General features: G+C 49.6%; 1 protein-coding gene across 1 annotated transcript in view; it reads left to right on the top strand.

Annotated features, from left to right (window-relative positions):
* Positions 1 to 17830, top strand: part of SNRNP200 (small nuclear ribonucleoprotein U5 subunit 200) — a 33218-nt gene extending 15388 nt beyond the window's left edge. Inside the window, exons 15-45 of the mRNA XM_054727837.1 lie at positions 992 to 1185; positions 1403 to 1526; positions 2670 to 2819; positions 3051 to 3161; positions 3532 to 3663; positions 3822 to 4010; positions 4536 to 4733; positions 5163 to 5315; positions 5401 to 5481; positions 5747 to 5830; positions 6624 to 6730; positions 7063 to 7181; positions 7382 to 7536; positions 7635 to 7824; positions 7988 to 8161; positions 9279 to 9439; positions 9997 to 10224; positions 10540 to 10731; positions 10819 to 10997; positions 11217 to 11368; positions 12397 to 12505; positions 13404 to 13512; positions 13938 to 14127; positions 14223 to 14387; positions 14595 to 14716; positions 14939 to 15082; positions 15183 to 15359; positions 15639 to 15799; positions 15901 to 15982; positions 17219 to 17311; positions 17410 to 17830. Coding sequence (XP_054583812.1) covers positions 992 to 1185; positions 1403 to 1526; positions 2670 to 2819; positions 3051 to 3161; positions 3532 to 3663; positions 3822 to 4010; positions 4536 to 4733; positions 5163 to 5315; positions 5401 to 5481; positions 5747 to 5830; positions 6624 to 6730; positions 7063 to 7181; positions 7382 to 7536; positions 7635 to 7824; positions 7988 to 8161; positions 9279 to 9439; positions 9997 to 10224; positions 10540 to 10731; positions 10819 to 10997; positions 11217 to 11368; positions 12397 to 12505; positions 13404 to 13512; positions 13938 to 14127; positions 14223 to 14387; positions 14595 to 14716; positions 14939 to 15082; positions 15183 to 15359; positions 15639 to 15799; positions 15901 to 15982; positions 17219 to 17311; positions 17410 to 17553 — 4569 coding nt within the window. The 3' untranslated portion in view covers positions 17554 to 17830. The remainder of the gene's footprint in view (positions 1 to 991; positions 1186 to 1402; positions 1527 to 2669; positions 2820 to 3050; positions 3162 to 3531; positions 3664 to 3821; positions 4011 to 4535; positions 4734 to 5162; positions 5316 to 5400; positions 5482 to 5746; positions 5831 to 6623; positions 6731 to 7062; positions 7182 to 7381; positions 7537 to 7634; positions 7825 to 7987; positions 8162 to 9278; positions 9440 to 9996; positions 10225 to 10539; positions 10732 to 10818; positions 10998 to 11216; positions 11369 to 12396; positions 12506 to 13403; positions 13513 to 13937; positions 14128 to 14222; positions 14388 to 14594; positions 14717 to 14938; positions 15083 to 15182; positions 15360 to 15638; positions 15800 to 15900; positions 15983 to 17218; positions 17312 to 17409) is intronic.
* Positions 17831 to 20089: the final 2259 nt, after the last annotated feature.

Here is a 20089-nt window from a genome sequence, read left to right as displayed (position 1 = left end):
TAGTTTACGTTGTCTGGGGAAGCAGAAAGGAGAACTCACGTCATGTTCAGTGATCCAGAGGAGGGCTGGCAAGCTTTGGCTGCTGGTTTTTGTCTGTTGGAACACAGCCTTACTTTTAGTTGAGGTAGTGTTCATAGCTGCTTTTGTGCTGCCATGATTGAATTGAATATTTGTAACCGAGTGTGGCCCATAAGCCTGAAGTATTGACTGTCTGGCCCTTTAAGGAAAATTTTGCTGACTCCTGCTTTAGAGCCTTGCTGTTCAGTCTTGATAGAAATACAGTCCCGCCCTAGCTGGTTTGACTCAGTGGATAGAGCGTCGGCCTATGGACTGAAGGGTCCGGGTTCGATTCCAGTCAAGGCCATATGCCTGGGTTGCTGGCTCAATCCCCAGTGGGGCGTGTTCAGGAGGCAGCCAATCATTGATGTTTCTATCTCTCTTTCCCTCTCCCTTTATCTCTGAAATAAATAAATAAATACTTAAAAAAATACAGAATCCCTGCCCCACCCCAAAGCTACTGAAATGCAGTGTGATTTTAATAAGGTCCCCTGCTGCTTTGTGTCCAACCCGAAATTTGGGAAGCACTGCCCTGTGATCCACCGTTTGATGCACAATATCTTTTGTTCTTGTTGAGGGTGAAATCTCACCAGAGGTGAAGTCTTATTTGATATAAATGTGGTTTGATCAGAAGCTTCATCTGCAGTAAAGAAATACACCTTTGAGTGAAGTTAGAACCACTTTACCTGAAGTATCAGGTTTCCTTGCAGTAAAGCATCGTTTCACTGAACTGTAGCAAAGCAGCTCACGGGAGAGCATGTTATTTCTGGGGGTGTTTCATGGTGAATTTTGATTCATCGTTGGTTTATCCAGCTTGAGTTCCCTTTTCTTGTCTTTATTTGGCATACTAGGTGTGTACCTACAAAATGCGACTGCTCTTAGGAACGGGCTCCATTTCTCTAATCCTAGAGGTGATTTCTCTCGCCTTTCTCAGGATGAAATCCACCTCCTCCATGATGACAGAGGTCCTGTGTTGGAAGCTTTGGTGGCCAGGGCCATCCGAAACATTGAGATGACCCAAGAGGAAGTCAGACTCATCGGGCTGAGCGCCACTCTCCCCAACTACGAAGATGTGGCCACATTTCTGCGTGTTGATCCTGCCAAGGGCCTCTTCTACTTCGACAATAGGTATGAGAAGAGATGGGGGAAGTTTAGCCAGTGACCTTCCTGTTGTATTTTCCTTTTGCCGAGGAGCTCTGTTGGATTGGGTTTAGGAAGGGCCTTTGGGTTTTGATGTGGTGTAACCTGAAAAAGAGGAATAGTGCTCCTGGGCAGTGAAGAGGACCATTTATTTTCTCAATATTTTGTGCCAAAAGCCTCATTTGTCTAACTGTTGATCTTCTAGCTTCCGCCCGGTGCCTCTGGAACAGACCTATGTAGGCATCACAGAGAAAAAGGCTATCAAGCGTTTCCAGATCATGAATGAAATAGTCTACGAGAAGATCATGGAACACGCGGGGAAAAATCAGGTCTTTGTGTGGTTTCTTACCATTTTTTGAACTCTGTTCTTTCAAATTCTTGATTTACTGATATTTAGACAAGATTGACAAAGATAAAGAGAGAAGACACAACACAAATCACCAATATCAGAAATGAAATGGGATATTACACAAACTGTTGCCACTGAAAGCATAATAAAGGAATACTCTGACCACTTTTTGCACATAAATTTGACAACCTGGAAGAAATGCTCCATTTTTTTCAAAACTACCAACTACCAATACCTGTGCTCAGACTTTTCAGACAGTTTGGTGCCAAGATGATATAACTTAGATGACAGAGGTAATCTGACTTGTACTATAAGCCATTAAAGAAATTGAATGTGTAGTCTAAAAACTCCCAGAAAATAAATCTCCAGGTGCAGATAATCAGTCTGTCTCTATGACCCAGGGTCCTTCCATAAAAGAGCTGGGCGGCTTATACTAAAAGTGTAACACAGTAAAAATGAAGATGACAGTCAGCTAGTGGAAGGGAGCATTTTACTAGAAAGTAGGATGTAATTTTTTAATTGAAAACTGACTTCAGGCATGTTAACCAAGACTGAAAACTAAGTAAAAGTAACAGGTTATGTATTTGTTTTTGTCTGATAAAAAGCATTGCACTTAGGTGAGGAGATGAATTTAGTGAAGAGGCATATCTTTTCTTGGCACTAAATACGTGGAGGACTGTATTTCCTAGAAAATGGTGCTCGTGTCATCCTGACCGTTAAAGGAATTGAATTTATAACGTCCTTCTATAAAGGGCAGTGCCCGTCATGTCATGAGTATTTTAGCTGTTATTTTGCAGACTCATGCTTCAGGTGGCTTAGAATCTTACCAGGTGCCTGCATACAAATTCTCACTTGAGATTCCTGAGTGTGCATTCTCGCTGTGTGTAAACTTGCTGTTAACGATGTTGCTGGCAGTTAGTTTGGTTTCCCAGCGCAGGACTCTCACTGGACTGGGTGGTTCATTCTCTTAGGGTCTTACAGCCATGATTAGGCTTCTGAGCCAGTACATTCCTGCCGTGGCTCCTCCTCAGGCCCGCGGCTTCTGGCGTACGCTGCTGCAGCCTCTGCATCTTGCTGCTGTGTGAGCTATGTCTTGACTGTGACAAACCTGGTTTCTACTTAGGTGCTGGTGTTTGTCCACTCCCGGAAGGAGACTGGGAAGACGGCCAGGGCCATTCGGGACATGTGCCTGGAGAAGGACACTCTGGGTCTGTTTCTGAGAGAGGGCTCCGCTTCCACAGAAGTCCTTCGGACGGAGGCAGAGCAGTGCAAGGTGAGGAGAGACAGGCCGGTTCCTCCTCCCTGGAACTGGCTCAGCTGAGGTGTCCAGACAGTCCCTCAGGGCTGCACCCGGGTGCTGCTGTGTCACCCAGTTAAGTTGATTCTCTGCCTGTGGTTGTGTGGTGTAGGTTAGGGGAGAGGCTCATGGGAAGAAACTTAGTCCTCCTTGGGAGAGCCCCCCCAGTGAGGCTCCTCTCACCGCCTGTTTTCCTCTGTTCCTCAGAACCTGGAGCTGAAGGATCTGCTGCCCTATGGCTTTGCTATTCATCATGCGGGCATGACCAGAGTGGACAGGACACTTGTAGAGGACCTTTTTGCTGATAAACACATTCAGGTGAGGGGCCGAAGCACTTCAGAGACCCGAAATGTCCAAATTTGTGCCTTACACTTGCACCTGTTTTTCGTTGTTTCTGGCAGGGCCTTCCTTGTTCACTTCCTCTCTCGGAGCCTGAGCATTTAATTGTCTAGTAACCCTAAGTTGATTACTATAGGTCTGAACTTCTGCCTCTTAGGTATTTCCAGGAACTTGAGAGGTTGGTTATTGACTAGATGAGGTGCCCAAGGACTCCTTCCTCTTTAATCTGGCCTCACACTGACAAGGATGGGACCCACCTCAGTCCTGCTAGAAGCTCTGGGGCTGGTTGCCTAGAGAAGTTAGTGATATTGACCTCTGTTTTCCTTATTACCTTGCTTTATCTTTGTAGGTTTTAGTTTCCACAGCAACTCTGGCTTGGGGTGTGAATCTCCCCGCACATACAGTCATCATCAAAGGCACCCAGGTGTATAGTCCAGAGAAGGGGCGCTGGACAGAGCTGGGAGCACTGGACATCCTGCAGGTACAGATCCTGTGTGTCTATTCTGGGTTGGGAAGAGTACCCTGTATATAGAAGGCAAGTATGCTGAAAATATGGCAGATGGGAGGTGAGGAGAAGCTTGGAATCCCTTCCAGCATCCCTGTGGCCACAGCCCTCTTGGTTTGCTGTCTCTGCCCTAGATGCTGGGACGAGCCGGAAGACCCCAGTATGACACCAAGGGCGAAGGCATCCTCATCACGTCTCATGGGGAGCTGCAGTACTACCTGTCCCTCCTCAACCAGCAGCTTCCTATTGAGAGCCAGATGGTGTCAAAGCTGCCTGACATGCTCAATGCGGAAATCGTGCTGGGAAATGTCCAGAATGCAAAGGTAGGGAGGGCACTGCTCTTGGCACCTCTTGCCTTTTCCAGAGAGGCCAAGGTGTCAGGAGTGGATGGTCTCTGTGGTGCTGCGGGCTGACATTTTCACTTGTTATAAGATACTAGTAGCTCGCTGCTGCCCTCCAGTAGCTCTCCGCTTGCTGCCCCACCCTCCTGTAGCTCCTCCCATCCCCCTTACCTTCCCCCCATAGCTTGCTGCCCTGCCCCCTCCTGTAGCTCTCCACTGTCTGCTTATAGCTCGCTGCCCACCCTCCTGCTGATCCGTGATCCGGTCGTTACGCTTCATGGCGTAACGACCATTTGCATATTACATCTTTATTATATAGGATTAGAGAGAAAAAAGACATTAGAAAAGACCCTCTTTTTCGTGATGAAATATTATAAACCCTCAGAAGACATGTAATAAGATAAATATTCTTGTAGTTGGGAGGTAATTTCTAATAATCCATGGGAGCTTTTCATTTGGACACCAGTTCTCCATGCTAAGACGCACGTGGTTGTGTGTCTCTCATAGGATGCAGTGAACTGGCTGGGCTATGCCTACCTGTATATCCGAATGCTCCGATCCCCAACCCTCTATGGCATCTCTCATGACGACCTCAAGGGAGACCCCCTACTGGACCAGCGCCGGCTGGATCTGGTTCATACTGCTGCCTTGATGCTGGATAAGAACAACCTGGTCAAGTATGATAAGAAGACAGGCAACTTCCAGGTGAGTGGGCTGAGGGATGAAGTAGGGGCTCAGCAGAAGTCATCATTTCAGGAGACATGTTCAGACCGCTCTTAATCTGAGCACTGCTTCATGCTCATTGTTTGGAACAGTAGAAAACAGGTGGGGTTGCACTGTGCACTGTGCTGATTGAGCCTAGGAACTCCTGAAATGGTACAGTCAAGTCTGTCAGCGCCTCCTTTCTGTAACGTGAGTGGAGGTGGCCAATTTATCTGTCTTTTCTGTGTGGGCATCAGTTCACTATAGGGCAGATTATTGTGCCATCTTTCTTCATTTGCTTGGGCCAGGCACTTAATATTGTGATGTGTTCACCCAGTGACTTAATATTGTGATGTGTTCACCCAGTGGGCACCTGTTGTTTGCAGTGAGAGGTCACAGCTCAGCATTGGATTGCGTCTTCCTTCTTCATAGGTGACAGAACTGGGCCGTATAGCCAGCCACTACTACATCACCAATGACACAGTGCAGACCTACAACCAGCTGCTGAAGCCCACTCTGAGCGAGATTGAGCTCTTCAGAGTCTTCTCGTTGTCTTCAGAGTTCAAGAACATCACTGTGAGAGAGGTGCGGCCACGGCACGCCAAGTCACTGTGTGGGGTCTCTCCTCTGCCACCTGGCTTTCCCTTGACCTGTTTCCTTCCCGTGGCAGGAGGAGAAGCTGGAACTGCAGAAGCTGCTGGAGAGGGTGCCCATTCCCGTAAAGGAGAGCATTGAGGAACCCAGTGCGAAGGTAAGCCCGCACTTCTGCTTGGGGTAAGGATTTTAGGTGGTTTTTAGAATCGTCTGAATGATGGGGGTTTGTACTTGGCTAACCTGCTTGGTTCTCCCAGCATACTTCTCACGCGTGTTCTTTTCATATGGAGCAACAGTTACTTAATGTCTGAATCAAGAGCTGTAGAAGATCTTACCTGGCATGGGTGCCCAGAGCAGAATGTGATCTATTTCCTCGGACTATCCAATAATTGGCTGCCTTCTGGCTGACCTTGCTTTTTCAGATCAATGTGCTTCTCCAAGCCTTCATCTCACAGCTGAAATTGGAGGGCTTTGCACTGATGGCTGACATGGTGTATGTCACACAGGTGAGGGCAGAGTTTTACCGCCGGGAGAGGGCCTGAACAGTTCGCTCCCGTGTGCTGTGTGCGTTTTGGAGAATGTGGGCTGAACACATCAGGGAGGGAGTGCTGGGGTTGCCCTAGTTGGCTCATTGGTTCATGCGTGTGTGAAAGAGCTGCTCTGTCTCTCTCTGCTCTTGGGTGTGCAGGGAGGTAAGGCCTCGAGAGAGTACTGAGGCCTCCATAGAGAGCCACATACAGCGGCGGCTTCCCTAGAGAGGACTTCCCTCTGCGGCCACTGTCCAGAACTGGTGAAAGGCTTTGTTATCTACTCTTTGTTAAACTTCTGAAAGCAAGTCACTAGCATCTTACTCTTACTAGAGCCCTACATGCTAAATGGGCCAAAAGCTTTAAAATCACAGTGAGCTTTAGGTTAAAATGTGTGGAGAGCTCAAGCTGCCTTTTCTAGTTAGTCTGTGTTTAGCAACCACCTACTGTATAGAGGGGGAAAGAGTAATTACAGAGGGACTTTGGGTTTTTTTAAATTTTTTTTATTGATTTTTAGAAAGGGAAGAGAAAAACATAGAGTGAAACATCATTAGGCTGCCTCTTGCACTACCCCTACTGGGATAGAGCCGTGTGCCCCAAACGGGAATTGAACCAATAACCTTTCAGTACACTGGACGACACCCAACCAGTGGGCCACACTAGTCAGGGTGAGGGACTTTGTTTTTGAGTTGGAGAGGCTGACTGCATCCGAGTGAGGCAGTTGAACTGCAGAGGAGGGACAGAAGGAATGAAATGCTTCGTCTTTCTCCAGTCGGCGGGCCGGTTGATGCGGGCCATCTTTGAAATTGTCCTGAACCGAGGTTGGGCACAGCTTACAGACAAGACCCTGAATCTCTGCAAGATGATCGATAAACGCATGTAAGGAGTTGGGGTGCTGGCAGCTGGTCACCATGTTGGGGTCCCAGGTTGAGAGTGGTGGGAGTTCACATGACCTCTGGTCCTGAAGCACGAAATGGGACATGGCCCTGGGGAAGTTGAGAAGAGAGAAGGCCCTGAGGGGTGGAGCCGGGGAGTGGGCACAGGATGGTGGTGAGGGTTGGCTCTCAGGTCCCACAACTGGCACGGTTTCGAATGTCTGTTTAACAGCTGTGTCTTGTGTGGTCACAGCTGATCTGTCGGGAGCCACGATGAGGGCAGTTTGTTACAGGCCCTGCACAAGGGGTTAAACAGTTCGTTTTCTTCCTGGGTAGGTGGCAGTCCATGTGTCCGCTGCGTCAGTTCCGGAAACTCCCTGAGGAAGTAGTGAAGAAGATTGAGAAGAAAAACTTCCCCTTTGAGCGTCTGTATGACCTGAATCATAATGAGATAGGTGTGTGGGAAGCTGTCACCCACCTGGTTTACAGCCCACATGTCTTTCTAAGCCTTCATACTTTCCAGGTCCTAGGCCTTGTGCCTAATATCCCGGTCACCTCTCGTGGCCCATTCAAGTACTGGGCCCGCCCCTGGTGTTGGCCTTTGACTCGTTGGGTAGGCTGGGCTGCAACCCCCGTGCCCTCTGTGTCCTCACAGGGGAGCTCATCCGCATGCCAAAGATGGGCAAGACCATCCACAAATACGTCCACCTGTTCCCCAAGTTGGAGCTGTCGGTGCACCTACAACCCATCACGCGCTCCACCCTGAAGGTGGAGCTGACCATCACGCCAGACTTCCAGTGGGATGAAAAGGTAACTCTCGCTTGGCGGAGGGACCGGCTTCAGCGTGATTTGAGGAGAGCTGGCTTGGAGGTGCTGCTCACGTTCCTTCTGCTTGTGCACGCTTTCAGGTCCATGGTTCGTCCGAGGCATTCTGGATTCTGGTGGAGGATGTGGACAGTGAGGTGATACTGCACCATGAGTATTTTCTACTCAAGGCCAAGTATGCCCAGGACGAGCACCTCATTACGTTCTTTGTGCCTGTCTTTGAACCGCTGCCCCCTCAGTACTTCATCCGCGTGGTGTCTGACCGCTGGCTCTGTGAGTGTCCCCTCTGCACAGCCCCCCTAGGGACGGGTCCTCCCAGGGCGGTTGTAGGAATGAGCTGGCTGGGGGAGACCACATGCTGCCTGGGGTTCCAGGGTGCCCGGAGGGGATCTGGAGCCGTTCGTTGAAAAGGACTGCCTGCTTTTTCTCCTGGCAGCTTGTGAGACCCAGCTTCCTGTCTCCTTCCGACACCTGATCCTGCCAGAGAAGTACCCACCTCCCACGGAACTTCTGGACCTGCAGCCCTTGCCCGTGTCTGCCTTGAGAAACAGCGCCTTCGAGAGCCTTTACCAAGATAAATTTCCTTTCTTCAACCCCATCCAGACCCAAGGTAGGTGTGTTGGTTCCCCTGGAGGCCTGGCAAGGGAAGGGCCAGAAGGGAAGGGTGCTCAGGTCTTGGCTGGCCTGGCAGCCCATCAGCGCCGGCTGAAGGAGCACACCCGTCGCCCCTCGCCCCTCTAAGTCCTTGATGGGTAGATTTGCTTTGCTGCTTTGCGTGTCTCACTGAGGAGGGTTGGTGGGGCAGGGTATCATCAGTCATGGTGCATTGTCGTTTCTCAAGCTCAGGAGGCTGCCTGCCCCTGACACTCAAGTATTGGCCGTTGTCCAGTGTTGACTGAGGCCTCCCCCTTACCACTTTGGATACCAGGCGTCCACAGAACACGCTTGTGCTCTGAGGGCATCACGGACATTTTTGTTCCACTAACACTATGAGGGATTTACTGTGTGAGATATTGCTGTCAGTGTCCTATTTGATAGATGGGGAAACAGAGGCAGAGAGCTACCCAGTTGAATGAGCTAATAAACAGGACTTGGATGTTCACCCAGTGTCAATGCTGGGGTTTGGCTGTTTCCTTCTTTCCACATTGGACTGTTTCTAGGAAATGTGAGAGCATCGGAGGTAGAGAAAGGCAGCCAGGGCCCATTTGCTCTGTGTCTGGGCTCTGAGAAGACCAGCTATGAGGCAGAGGAGGAGACTCGGCCTGCTTTGCTTCTGCTTTTGTCCTACAAGTCTCCCTGGGTCCAGAACTCTTTTTACTTTTTTTTATTTTTACTGATTTCAGAGAGGAAGGGAGAGGGAGAGAGAGATAGAAACATCAATAATGAGAGAGAATCATTGATCAACTGCCTCTTGCACGCCCCACACATGAATGGAGCCCGCTATCCGGGCATGTGTCCTGATTGGGAATCGATTGGAGACTTTCTGGTTCATAGGTCGATGCTCAACTGCTGAGCCACACTGGCTGGGCATGGGATCGGAACTCTCGATCTTGACTCCCCCCCTTCCTTCTGTGTGGGAGGGAGACCTTTGAGGGGACTGACAGGCAGCCCGCCTGTGGGGAGGGGCTGCATCCCGTCGCCCCTCAGTGCTCCTGCTGACTCTGTATGATGAGCGCTCTGCAGCTCCTCCTGGGTGGGTTTCACGGTGCTGCTCTGTCGGTTTGCAGTGTTTAACACGGTGTACAACAGTGATGACAACGTGTTTGTGGGAGCACCCACTGGCAGCGGGAAGACCATCTGTGCGGAGTTCGCCATCCTGCGCATGCTGCTGCAGAGCTCAGAGGGGCGCTGTGTCTACATCACCCCCATGGAGGCGCTGGCAGAGCAGGTAAGCAATGGGCCATCACCTCTGTGCCTTCCCAGCGGCTGTCTCCCATCTGTGAGTCCAGGTCAAGCTTCTCTCTTTTTTTTTTTTTTTTTTAAATATATCTTATTGATTTTTTACAGAGAGGAAGGGAGAGAGATAGTCAGAAACATCGATGAGAGAGAAACATCGATCAGCTGCCTCCTGCACACCCCCTACTGGGGATGTGCCCACAACCAAGGTACATGCCCTTGACCGGAATCGAACCTGGGACCTTGCAGTCCGCAGGCTGACGCTCTATCCACTGAGCCAAACCGGTTTCGGCATGGTCAATCTTCTTTAATGCCCGAAATCTGTAGGGTTATTTGGGGCAGGACCGTTTGCTTTTTCTTGGTCATTCCTTCAGTCTGTGAACTGAAGAGCAGCGTCCCATTGCTTAAGAGTTGGTGTGGGTTATAAAGTAGCTCAGGAGCTACAGAGCAACACGTCTCTCCCTTTGGCTCCTCAGTTTTTTCTCATAATACAGGAACTGTTGCCCGGCCGGGCCTCACACTTTCTGGCCCCCTCTTCCTGCCTGCCAGGTGTACATGGACTGGTACGAGAAGTTCCAGGACCGGCTCAGCAAGAAGGTGGTGCTCCTGACGGGCGAGACCAGCACAGACCTCAAGCTTCTGGGCAAAGGCAACATCATCATCAGTACCCCTGAGAAGTGGGACATCCTCTCTCGGCGCTGGAAGCAGCGCAAGAACGTCCAGAACATCAACCTCTTCGTGGTGGACGAGGTCCACCTCATCGGGGGCGAGAATGGGGTATGGCCTGACCTTGCAGCACACAGGGGGCTGCGACTGGCCAAATGACCTTGGCATTGGGCCTCATGTTTGAATCTGAGGTCAGGGACTAGGACATTTTCCCAGGAGGACTCTCATTGTCACCTTATTTCAAAGAAATGGTGTGAGACTTCTTGTGGGCAATCTTGGTGGAGATTAGCTGCTGTGGAAGAGCCCTAGTCAGAGGAGGAACTAGGACATCATTTTGAGGGCATTGGGCTGTGCACGAAGGGTAACTCAGGGCCGAGGGTGGCACCTGGGCCTGTGGTGACCACTCCTCCCTCTGTCCTCTCCCAGCCTGTCTTGGAAGTGATCTGCTCCCGGATGCGCTATATCTCCTCCCAGATTGAGCGGCCCATTCGCATTGTGGCACTTAGCTCCTCGCTCTCAAATGCTAAGGATGTGGCCCACTGGCTGGGGTGCAGCGCCACGTCCACTTTCAACTTCCACCCGAATGTGCGCCCTGTGCCCTTGGAGCTGCACATCCAGGTAGGACCCGCTCTTCCCGTTCCTCGTGGCCTCCTGTGCAGAGTACCAGGTCTTGTAACCTCTGTCTGTCTTTTCCTTGGTCTCCAGGGCTTTAACATCAGCCACACACAGACTCGCCTGCTGTCCATGGCCAAGCCCGTGTACCATGCAATCACCAAGCACTCGCCCAAGAAGCCTGTCATCGTTTTTGTGCCGTCCCGCAAGCAGACCCGCCTCACTGCAATCGACATCCTCAGCACGTGTGCAGCGGACATCCAGCGGCAGAGGTGGGCAGGGCTGGGCTCCGTCCACTTCCTCTTGTCTGCCTGGCTTCTGTGGGTGGGGCCAAGGGGAGTTGGGTCATGGGAGGTTGGCCCGCCCTGAAGGGTGGTCTGTTTATGAGGGTGGGGTTAGCCTCCCTCTGGCTAGGGGCTGGGTGACTACACAGTGGAGGGTGTTTGTGGGGCCGGAACCTCTCGAACTGAGCCAGTGTTGATGCCGCCCAGGTTCTTGCACTGCACTGAGAAGGACCTGATCCCGTACCTGGAGAAGCTGAGCAACAACACGCTCAGGGAGACGCTGTTGAACGGGGTGGGCTACCTGCACGAGGGGCTCAGCCCCATGGAGCGGCGCCTGGTGGAGCAGCTCTTCAGCTCAGGTGAGAAGCCTGGTGGCTCAGAGTGAGAGTATCATCACCAGAATGTGCAGGTGGTCTGCTTGTGTGTGTGTGTGTGTGTGTGTGTGTGTGTGTGTGTGTGTGTTTAATATTATTGATTTCATAGAGAAAGGGGGAGGGGAGAGAGATAGAAGCACCAATGATGAGAGAGAATCATTAATTGGCTGCCTCCTGCACGCCCTCCCGCAACCCCCGCTGGGGATCAAGCCTATAGCCTGGGCATGTGCCCTGACCAAGAATTGAACTGTGACCTCCTGTTTCATAGGTCGATGGTCAACCACTTAGCCAATCCGGCCACGCTGGTCTGCTTTCAACTCCAGGGTGTGGGTGCTAGTTCCCTGCAGCACACTAGTCATTTTCAAAGTACTACACTGTTTATTGAATCTGATATCGCATTCAATTCCCCCAATAATCTTGTCATGTTGGTGGGACAGATGCTATCCCTACTTGCTAGAGAGACAACAAGGAGACAGACAAGGCTATATCAGTTCAGAACCTGGTTTTCTAGACCGGCCCTTTAGCCTCTATACCTGGTTTCTCATGGATATCAGACTTACCACAGTCGTCAGACCTCAGAGATGTGTAAATGGTATTACCATTTTGGCAGTGGTGGAGCTGCAAGGGAGATGGTCCTGCCCGAATCGCTTCTTACCAGATTGAAGCCCTTGAGTCTGTCTGGTTTGGGGCACACTCAACTCAGTTTTGCTGCCATCGACTGAGCCAGCCCATGATTGAGTTGGCATTTTCCAGTGAGCAGGGCCAGTCAGGCAGGCGTCTAAGCCTAGCTTTCCCTGGGCTGGGAATCTTGTTCCAGGATTACGTCCTTGCCTCTAGGATAGTCCCCCAAGCAGGTGACGCTGTCATGGAGCCACCTCCTGTAGTACTGCATCTGCCTTTTTAGTCATATTAGACCTTGTTCCCAGCAAGCTTTGCTCTGGTTTCTGAAACAAGGTAAACCCCTGCCTCAGCCAGGGAACCCTGCACTCAGTCTTCTCCTCCCCTCTGCTCAGGGGCCATCCAGGTGGTGGTAGCCTCTCGGAGTCTCTGCTGGGGCATGAGCGTGGCCGCCCACCTGGTGATCATCATGGACACCCAATACTACAATGGCAAGATTCACGCGTGAGTCCCGCTGCGCTCTGCGCTAAGGGGAGCCTTTCGTAAAATGGACATAACACCTGCAAATCCAGAAACTAATTGTTACGGAGGAAAGTGTTTGGGCAATCAGCAGCCAGCTGAGTTCCAGTTCAGCCTGGTTTGGGGAGAGTTTTCAGTCTCAGAATGTAGGCTCACGTTGGCTCTTACATCCATCCTCCCATGTTGCAGTAAGAGGAGAACCAGGGATCATGGTACAACACAGTTTTATAACATCTATTTGAAATTTATGGTTGTAGTCATTAGTGTATTAAATAGTTTGTTATATCTTTCTTAAAAAAAGAAAAAGAGGAGAACCAGAGAGTTTGAGCCAGAAGAAACCTTAGGGATTATGTAGTTAAACCTGTTCTGTAGATTGGGAAAGTGACTTGGTCCAGGTCACATACTCTTGGGGTAACAAGAAGTAGAAGATTAGATTTTTCTTAGAAAAAGCTCAAATAATTTAACTCGATAATAGTATTTCCCGAAATGCAGATTACTTTTGAAATGAGTTTTACTTTTAATGTCTGAACCTACTTGTAGGCTTGGACTTAAGTCAGGTGACTTGATAACTTATGAAATACACAGCTGTTAAGTTTGGGCAGCTTGACTTACATATGTGCTCTTTTATTAGGAAGTTACTTTGCTTTTGCCATTAGATGGTTTGTAGCTTTGAACCAAGGACCCTGAGCAACAAAGTCACCACTCTTAAACTTGAAAACTGCGAGTGAAACTAGTGCCTCAGCACAGAAAGTCATTAACCCCGTGTTTGCTGTGACGTGCCCGTGTCTCCCCGTGTTTGCATTTTATTCTGACGTCGGGGAGGCACAGCCTTCTGTGCGGTCCCTGTGTTGACGCTCTGTGCCTCTGTCCCCTCTCTCACCAGGTACGTGGACTACCCCATCTATGACGTGCTTCAGATGGTGGGGCATGCCAACCGACCTCTGCAGGATGACGAGGGGCGCTGTGTCATCATGTGCCAGGGCTCCAAAAAGGTTAGTTCTGGCTCGGGGCCTCAGAACACAGGCTTTCCCCTTCTCATGGAGGTTTTAGTTACTCCATTCTTTCTGTCAGCTGCTTCTGTTGTTGTCCACGTTGCTTCGTAATAAGCCTTTCAGCCCCAGGGAATTTTGTAGCCTTTTGTTTTTGGTGCTCTTGTTGTGTCCATGGTCGTCTGGCTGGTTCCATCTTTCTCCTGTGCTGCTCAGCCTGCACAACTCCGTGTATCCTGTCCCGTTGTGAAAATAACGCTGATGCCAGTGGGAACAGGTAAACATTCCTGGTGCAGACTTAGCTCACTTGTCTAAGTGCAGCTGCTTTCCTCCATTTTGGTGTTGGCTGTGTCTGTCACACAAGGTCCATCTCTTCTTTGTGACCAGGGTGTCATTGACTAGTACTATCTCCCCTCCCCAACCCACAGGACTTCTTCAAGAAGTTCTTATATGAGCCCTTGCCAGTGGAGTCTCACCTGGACCACTGCATGCATGACCACTTCAATGCTGAGATTGTCACCAAGACCATTGAGAACAAGCAGGACGCCGTGGACTACCTCACCTGGACCTTTCTGTACCGCCGCATGACACAGAACCCCAACTATTACAACCTGCAGGGTCAGCACACCTTGGAGCACACTGTCCTTTTGTGGTTTTCTCAGCCCTCGCTGGCCGTCTCCCTGCAACTGCTCACCAACCACTCTCCTTCACAGGCATCTCCCACCGCCACCTGTCTGACCACTTGTCAGAGCTGGTGGAGCAGACCCTGAGTGACCTGGAGCAGTCCAAGTGCATCAGCATAGAGGACGAGATGGACGTGGCACCTCTGAACCTGGGCATGATCGCTGCTTACTATTACATCAACTACACAACCATTGGTGAGGGGCCGGCAAAGGCTGCTGTCTGTCTGTGGGGAGCCCCGCTCTGAAGGGGTGCAGCTACCCGGGAGGAGATGACAGGCTTCTAGTGACAAGAGTCTGTTAGAGGGACGTACTCCAGGCCAGGGCAGAGGTGCCCAGGCCATGAACTCTTCTCCCTGCTCCTTTCTGCTGCTTTTGACTCCTCCCAAATCTTCTGTCTGTCAGAGCTCTTCAGCATGTCCCTGAATGCCAAGACCAAGGTGCGGGGGCTCATCGAGATCATCTCCAATGCGGCTGAGTACGAGAACATTCCCATCCGGCACCATGAGGACAACCTGCTGCGGCAGGTGAGGAAGGACACCTTGGCTTCAGGAGAGTGGCCCATGTGCCCAGAGCACACAGATCTGTCAACACAGGAAAATCCCACCATGCCCCCATCACCCACCTCCGCCGCCACCCTCTGAGTTTTGAAGGATTGTGAGCCTGAGATGGATGGTGCCTTGGGCCTGAGAGCTGGTCTCAGGCTGGGTCACTTGTTTATCACCGGCTGTTTTTCTTGTGCTTTCCAGTTGGCTCAGAAGGTCCCACACAAGCTGAACAACCCTAAGTTTAATGACCCACATGTCAAGACCAACCTGCTCCTGCAGGCTCACCTGTCCCGCATGCAGCTGAGTGCTGAGCTACAGTCAGATACCGAGGAGATCCTCAGCAAGGTAGAGTCGGTGCCATTGTGGGCGTGGCGGGAGGGCCCTGCAGGGGCCTGTGAAGGAGCAGTTTCAACCCTACCTGCTCTCATGCTCCTACCCCATTCAGGCGATCCGGCTCATCCAGGCCTGTGTGGATGTCCTGTCCAGCAATGGGTGGCTCAGTCCTGCTCTGGCAGCCATGGAACTGGCCCAGATGGTCACCCAAGCCATGTGGTCCAAGGACTCATACCTGAAGCAGCTGCCACACTTCACCTCAGAGCACATCAAACGCTGCACAGACAAGGTGAGCTGGGTCCAGACCTGGCTGAGCCTGAGAGCTGAGTGTCCTGGACTTGGGGTGGGGGGGTGAGTCACAGGAGGGAAGACTTCTAGTTCTGTCTGGTTTCTCTGAAGGTGCTATACACTGAGATGCTAGAGAGCCTGACGCATGCGGCTGTGCTCTTTCTGAAGCCGTGTCTGTGGGTGTCTGACAGGGTAGGATGGGAATTAGCAGCCACTTGGAGCCGTTTCATTAGTTGTTAGCAAGTGTTCTCTCTTCCCGACCTCTGGATGCCCACTGCAGGGAGTGGAGAGTGTTTTCGACATCATGGAGATGGAGGATGAAGAGCGAAATGCTCTGCTTCAGCTGTCTGACGGCCAGATGGCAGACGTGGCCCGCTTCTGCAACCGCTACCCTAATATTGAGCTCTCTTACGAGGTGGTGGATAAGGACGGCATCCGCAGGTGAGTCAGAGGGCCAGGTGCCCTGCCCTGGGGTTCCTGCTCATGTGCTCTGATCCCGCTGTCCTGGTGCTGATGTGCTACCCTGCTTTTCTCCCCACCAGTGGCGGGCCCGTTGTTGTGCTGGTACAGCTGGAGCGAGAGGAGGAAGTCACAGGCCCCGTGATTGCGCCTCTCTTCCCACAGGTATGTCCTGGTAGCTGGCTTTTCCAAATGTCTACTGGAGGCCGTTTGTCCACTGGTAGAGTCAGAGTACAAGGGTGCACTGTCACTGGGGAGAGACGTTTAGAGTAATAATGAAGTCATGAATCATAGACTGAGAATTAATCTTGGGGACATTGCTTTTCTTTTTAAAGGGAGCGGGAGAGACAGAGAGAAACATCGATGTGAGAGGGACATATTGATTGGTTGCCTCCCGCACGCGCCCCACCATGGTACATGCCCTTGACTGGAATGGAACCTGGGACGCTTTAGTCCGCAGGCCGATGCTCTATCCACTAAGCCAAATCTCTAGGGCCATTGATGTTTTTTTGCCTTAAGACAGTTTAGATGACTGGTCATTGTTAAAAATAGCAGTTGGACAGTCTTGCCAGTCTGTGATTGTTAAAACACATTTGTCTGTAACCTTAAATTAAATGAATTAAATGGTTCCAGGATGTGCTTTTAAAAAAAATTTATTATTGATTTCAGAGAGGAAGGGAGTGGGAGAGAGATAGAAACATCAATGATGAGAAAGAATCATTGATTGGCTGCCTCCCGCACGCTTCCTACTGGGGATTGAGCCCACAACCCAGGCATGTGCACTTGACCAAAATTGAACCCAGGACCCTACAGTCACCAGGCTGACGCTACTGAACCAAACCAGCTGGGGCTAGGACGTGCTTTTAAAGATTAAAAGCAGAAACCAGATATACTAAGTTTAATTTTACAAACTGGTTTAATACGCTCTGAGGAATGATGCTGGGATCTAGAATTCTTGCGCTTCCTCACAGTGGAATGGCAGCAGGTGTCTTGATAGATGCTCTTCCTCTCCCCGTTTATGTGTCAGTCTGGCACATGTGCCCTAAAGGGGTGTCTGAAGAGCTCAGAGCTGCCAGGCCAGTGGAATCTTGGATGCAGGGGCAAGTACTGAATGGAGAAGGGCCAGAACCAAAAAAATGAGTCCATTTGCTACTTAGATTTTGAAACTGTTACAAGGCATCTCAAATGAACTCAATTTTAGTTTTATCAAATTATATTTCAGGAGGAAATTTTAGAAAGCTTTCTGTCTGGTTTTTGTTTTCCTACTTTTGTAACCATTCTCATGGTCTCATATGGCTGTCACATTTCATTTTATTTTACTTTTTAAAGTCTTCATGGTTGAAAGTATTGCATAGCTGTCAAGTTTTATGTGCTGAAATTCTTGGCTTTTGGTCACTGCAGAAACGTGAAGAAGGCTGGTGGGTGGTGATCGGAGATGCCAAGTCCAATAGCCTCATCTCCATCAAGAGGCTGACCCTGCAGCAGAAGGCCAAGGTGAGTGTCCAGTGGCCCAGCATTCGTTCTGAGACAGACAGGCAGGCGGGAGCACTCTCCGTGTCCTGCTCACTCTGATTCCTGCCTGCTCTCTCTAGGTGAAGCTTGACTTCGTGGCCCCGGCCACTGGTGCCCACAACTACACTCTGTACTTCATGAGTGACGCTTACATGGGATGTGACCAGGAATACAAATTCAGTGTGGACGTGAAAGAAGCTGAGACAGACAGCGACTCGGATTGAGTGCAGAGGCCTTTGCATAGAGCTGAAACTTGTACAGTTGAATGGGATTGCAGCTATGGAGACCAGGTCTGTTGGCTGGGAGAACTGGCAGTCAACGCAGGTGCCGTCCCAGCCCACCTCGTTTTCCTCTTGCTACCTTGCCATCCAAACTTTGGATCCAGTGTCTGCAGGTGTCGTGTAGCTGTCAAGCATAAACTGTATAGCATTTTTATGCATGTTCTTGGTAGTTCTTTGGTTACAGAATCAAACATTCTAATAAAATAAGTTGGAGAAACCATTTGTTGTCCCAGTGATTCCAAATTAAATTTCCTTTTGCTAACCTAAGGCCCATGGCCAAAAATATTTTTTTAACCACTGAACTTGCTCAGAAGGAATACTTCTGGAGGACAAGGCTGTTTGTTGGGCTGTCACAGGCAGCCATTTCAGCCAGGAGGCGGCGTTAGGCAACGTCTCTTTAGTCAGTATTCCTGCCCCTATCTCCTTACCTGGATATCACCACCACTGCAGGAACTAACACAGCTGCAGGGACAGATCCTAGGCTAGAAATTTCTCAAGATCTGTAGACAACCCCCATCTCCCCCCCCCGCTCCCCAAGGAGGCAGTACAGGAGGGATTGAAATGTACCAACTGGTACACTGATACTGTGATCCAGATCTGCAAGCTTTCTACTTCAAATTCTTGCCTTCTGCTCTTGAGGAATAACTGCATAAAATTAGGAGATGATTCTTTAGGGTAATTTCCTTAGGTCTTAGGAACCCTTTATATTATAAAAATTAAGAACCCCAAAGAGGTTATTATCCATTGATAATTTACTATATTAAAAATAAAAACAGCCCTGGCCGGTGTGGCTGTTTGAGGTTGAGCATTGTCCTGTGCACGTAAGTGTCGCTGGTTTGATTCCTGGTCAGGGCACATACCTAGCTTGTGGGTCAGTCCCTGGTGAGGGTGCGGGAGGGAGGTAACCGATTGATGTTTTTCTCTCCCTTCCTCTCTAAAATCAATAAAAACATTACTTCCAAAGCAAATCCAGGGAGAAGAGTGGCTTGTAACGTTTTTAAAAATCTCATTCCTGTCTGATTTAATAGAAGATGGGGATTCTTGTAGTTGCTTCAATTGTGTTATTTAAGTTGAAGTAAAGCTGACTTTATCCACATAAGCAGTTGGAAAGTAAGTTTTTATAGCCAGTTCAGGAAATTGTGGCTATTCGAAGCTGTAGTGAGACTCCATAAATGATAGTTTCTTAGGTGGAATGTGGAATCTGAAACCTTATCAATGAGCTTCTTGTACTGTTAAGACCTACGGTCTCTCTTACCTCTTACCCATGAGTGATTCTGTAACATCATGCATTAATCGTTTGGAAAATGCTGATTCACTGAGTCAGGCAGATCTTCCAAATGTTGAAATTTCATCCTACAAATCATTTGTTGATAACACCACCAATCTCATCAGGAGAGTCTAAGAATTGGGAAGATGGCAAACTCATGGTGCAAGTTTTCCAAAATTCGAATTTTTGCTTGAAAGCTTGATCACTGGCAATGCTATCAGTTGCCGTGAAAGGCTCGTTCATTTCCTAGAAATCATCGGCCAAGTAGCCAAGTTTTGATACCACAATTTGCTACTTCTTTTAAGTAAAAATTGTTGATAGCTCACTCAGCCTCACATCTGCTTTTCCTCAAGACAGACCTGTGTTCTGCATGCTGCCATTGCCATCGACGTTCCCAAGGGTCAAGATCTTATAGCTTGTATTTGTTCTTGAAGGACATTTCTAAGTGAAGTTGACAATACTGCTGTGAGAGCAAGGAAGTGAAGACTACTACAGCCCTGGCTGGTGGCTTAGTGGTTAGACCTCCAGCCCACACACCAAAGGATCACAGGTTCGATTCTGGTCAAGGGCATGTACCTGGGTTGCAGGTTCCATCCCTGGCCCCAGTTGGCCGGAGCGCATGCAGGAGGCAACCAATGGGTGTCTCTCATGTGGATGTTTCTCTCCCCCACTTCCTTCCATTCTTGCTAAAATAATAATGGAAAAAATATCCTTGGATGATTTAAAAAAAAAATAAGAAAGTGCAAAATTATAACTACTAGTTGGTGCCACCACCATGGTTCCTGCCAACATGTCAACAGCTGACCTCTCAGACCCAACCTCCAGGCGCTTGGGTTGGTACTGCTCCAGCTGCCACTTCAGTCTCATTATTTCTGTTGTATAAAAAATTAATGAAGGCTATAGCTTTGGGGAACTGTCCTCAAGTCAAAACCCATATGGAAATGACAAGAACTTGAGATGACAATGCTGATCGCCCATGGCAGTGATTCACCACCTTTTTTTCATTATCACTCTCTTAAAGAGCTGTATCAGACATTTTTTTAAAAAATCCTCACCCAAGGATATTCTTTCCATCAATTGATTTCTAGAGTGTAAAGGAGGGAGAAGGGGAGAGAAACATCGATTCATTGTCTCCCATACGTGCTCCTACCAAGGCTGGAGAACTTGTAACCCAAGTATGTGCCCTTGACCGGGAATAGAACCTGGGACCCC

This window comes from Eptesicus fuscus, chromosome 16, assembly GCF_027574615.1.
Source record: "Eptesicus fuscus isolate TK198812 chromosome 16, DD_ASM_mEF_20220401, whole genome shotgun sequence".
NCBI lineage: Eukaryota > Metazoa > Chordata > Mammalia > Chiroptera > Vespertilionidae > Eptesicus > Eptesicus fuscus.
Note: the sequence above shows the minus strand (reverse complement) of the source record. Positions and strands in the feature narration are given on the sequence as shown.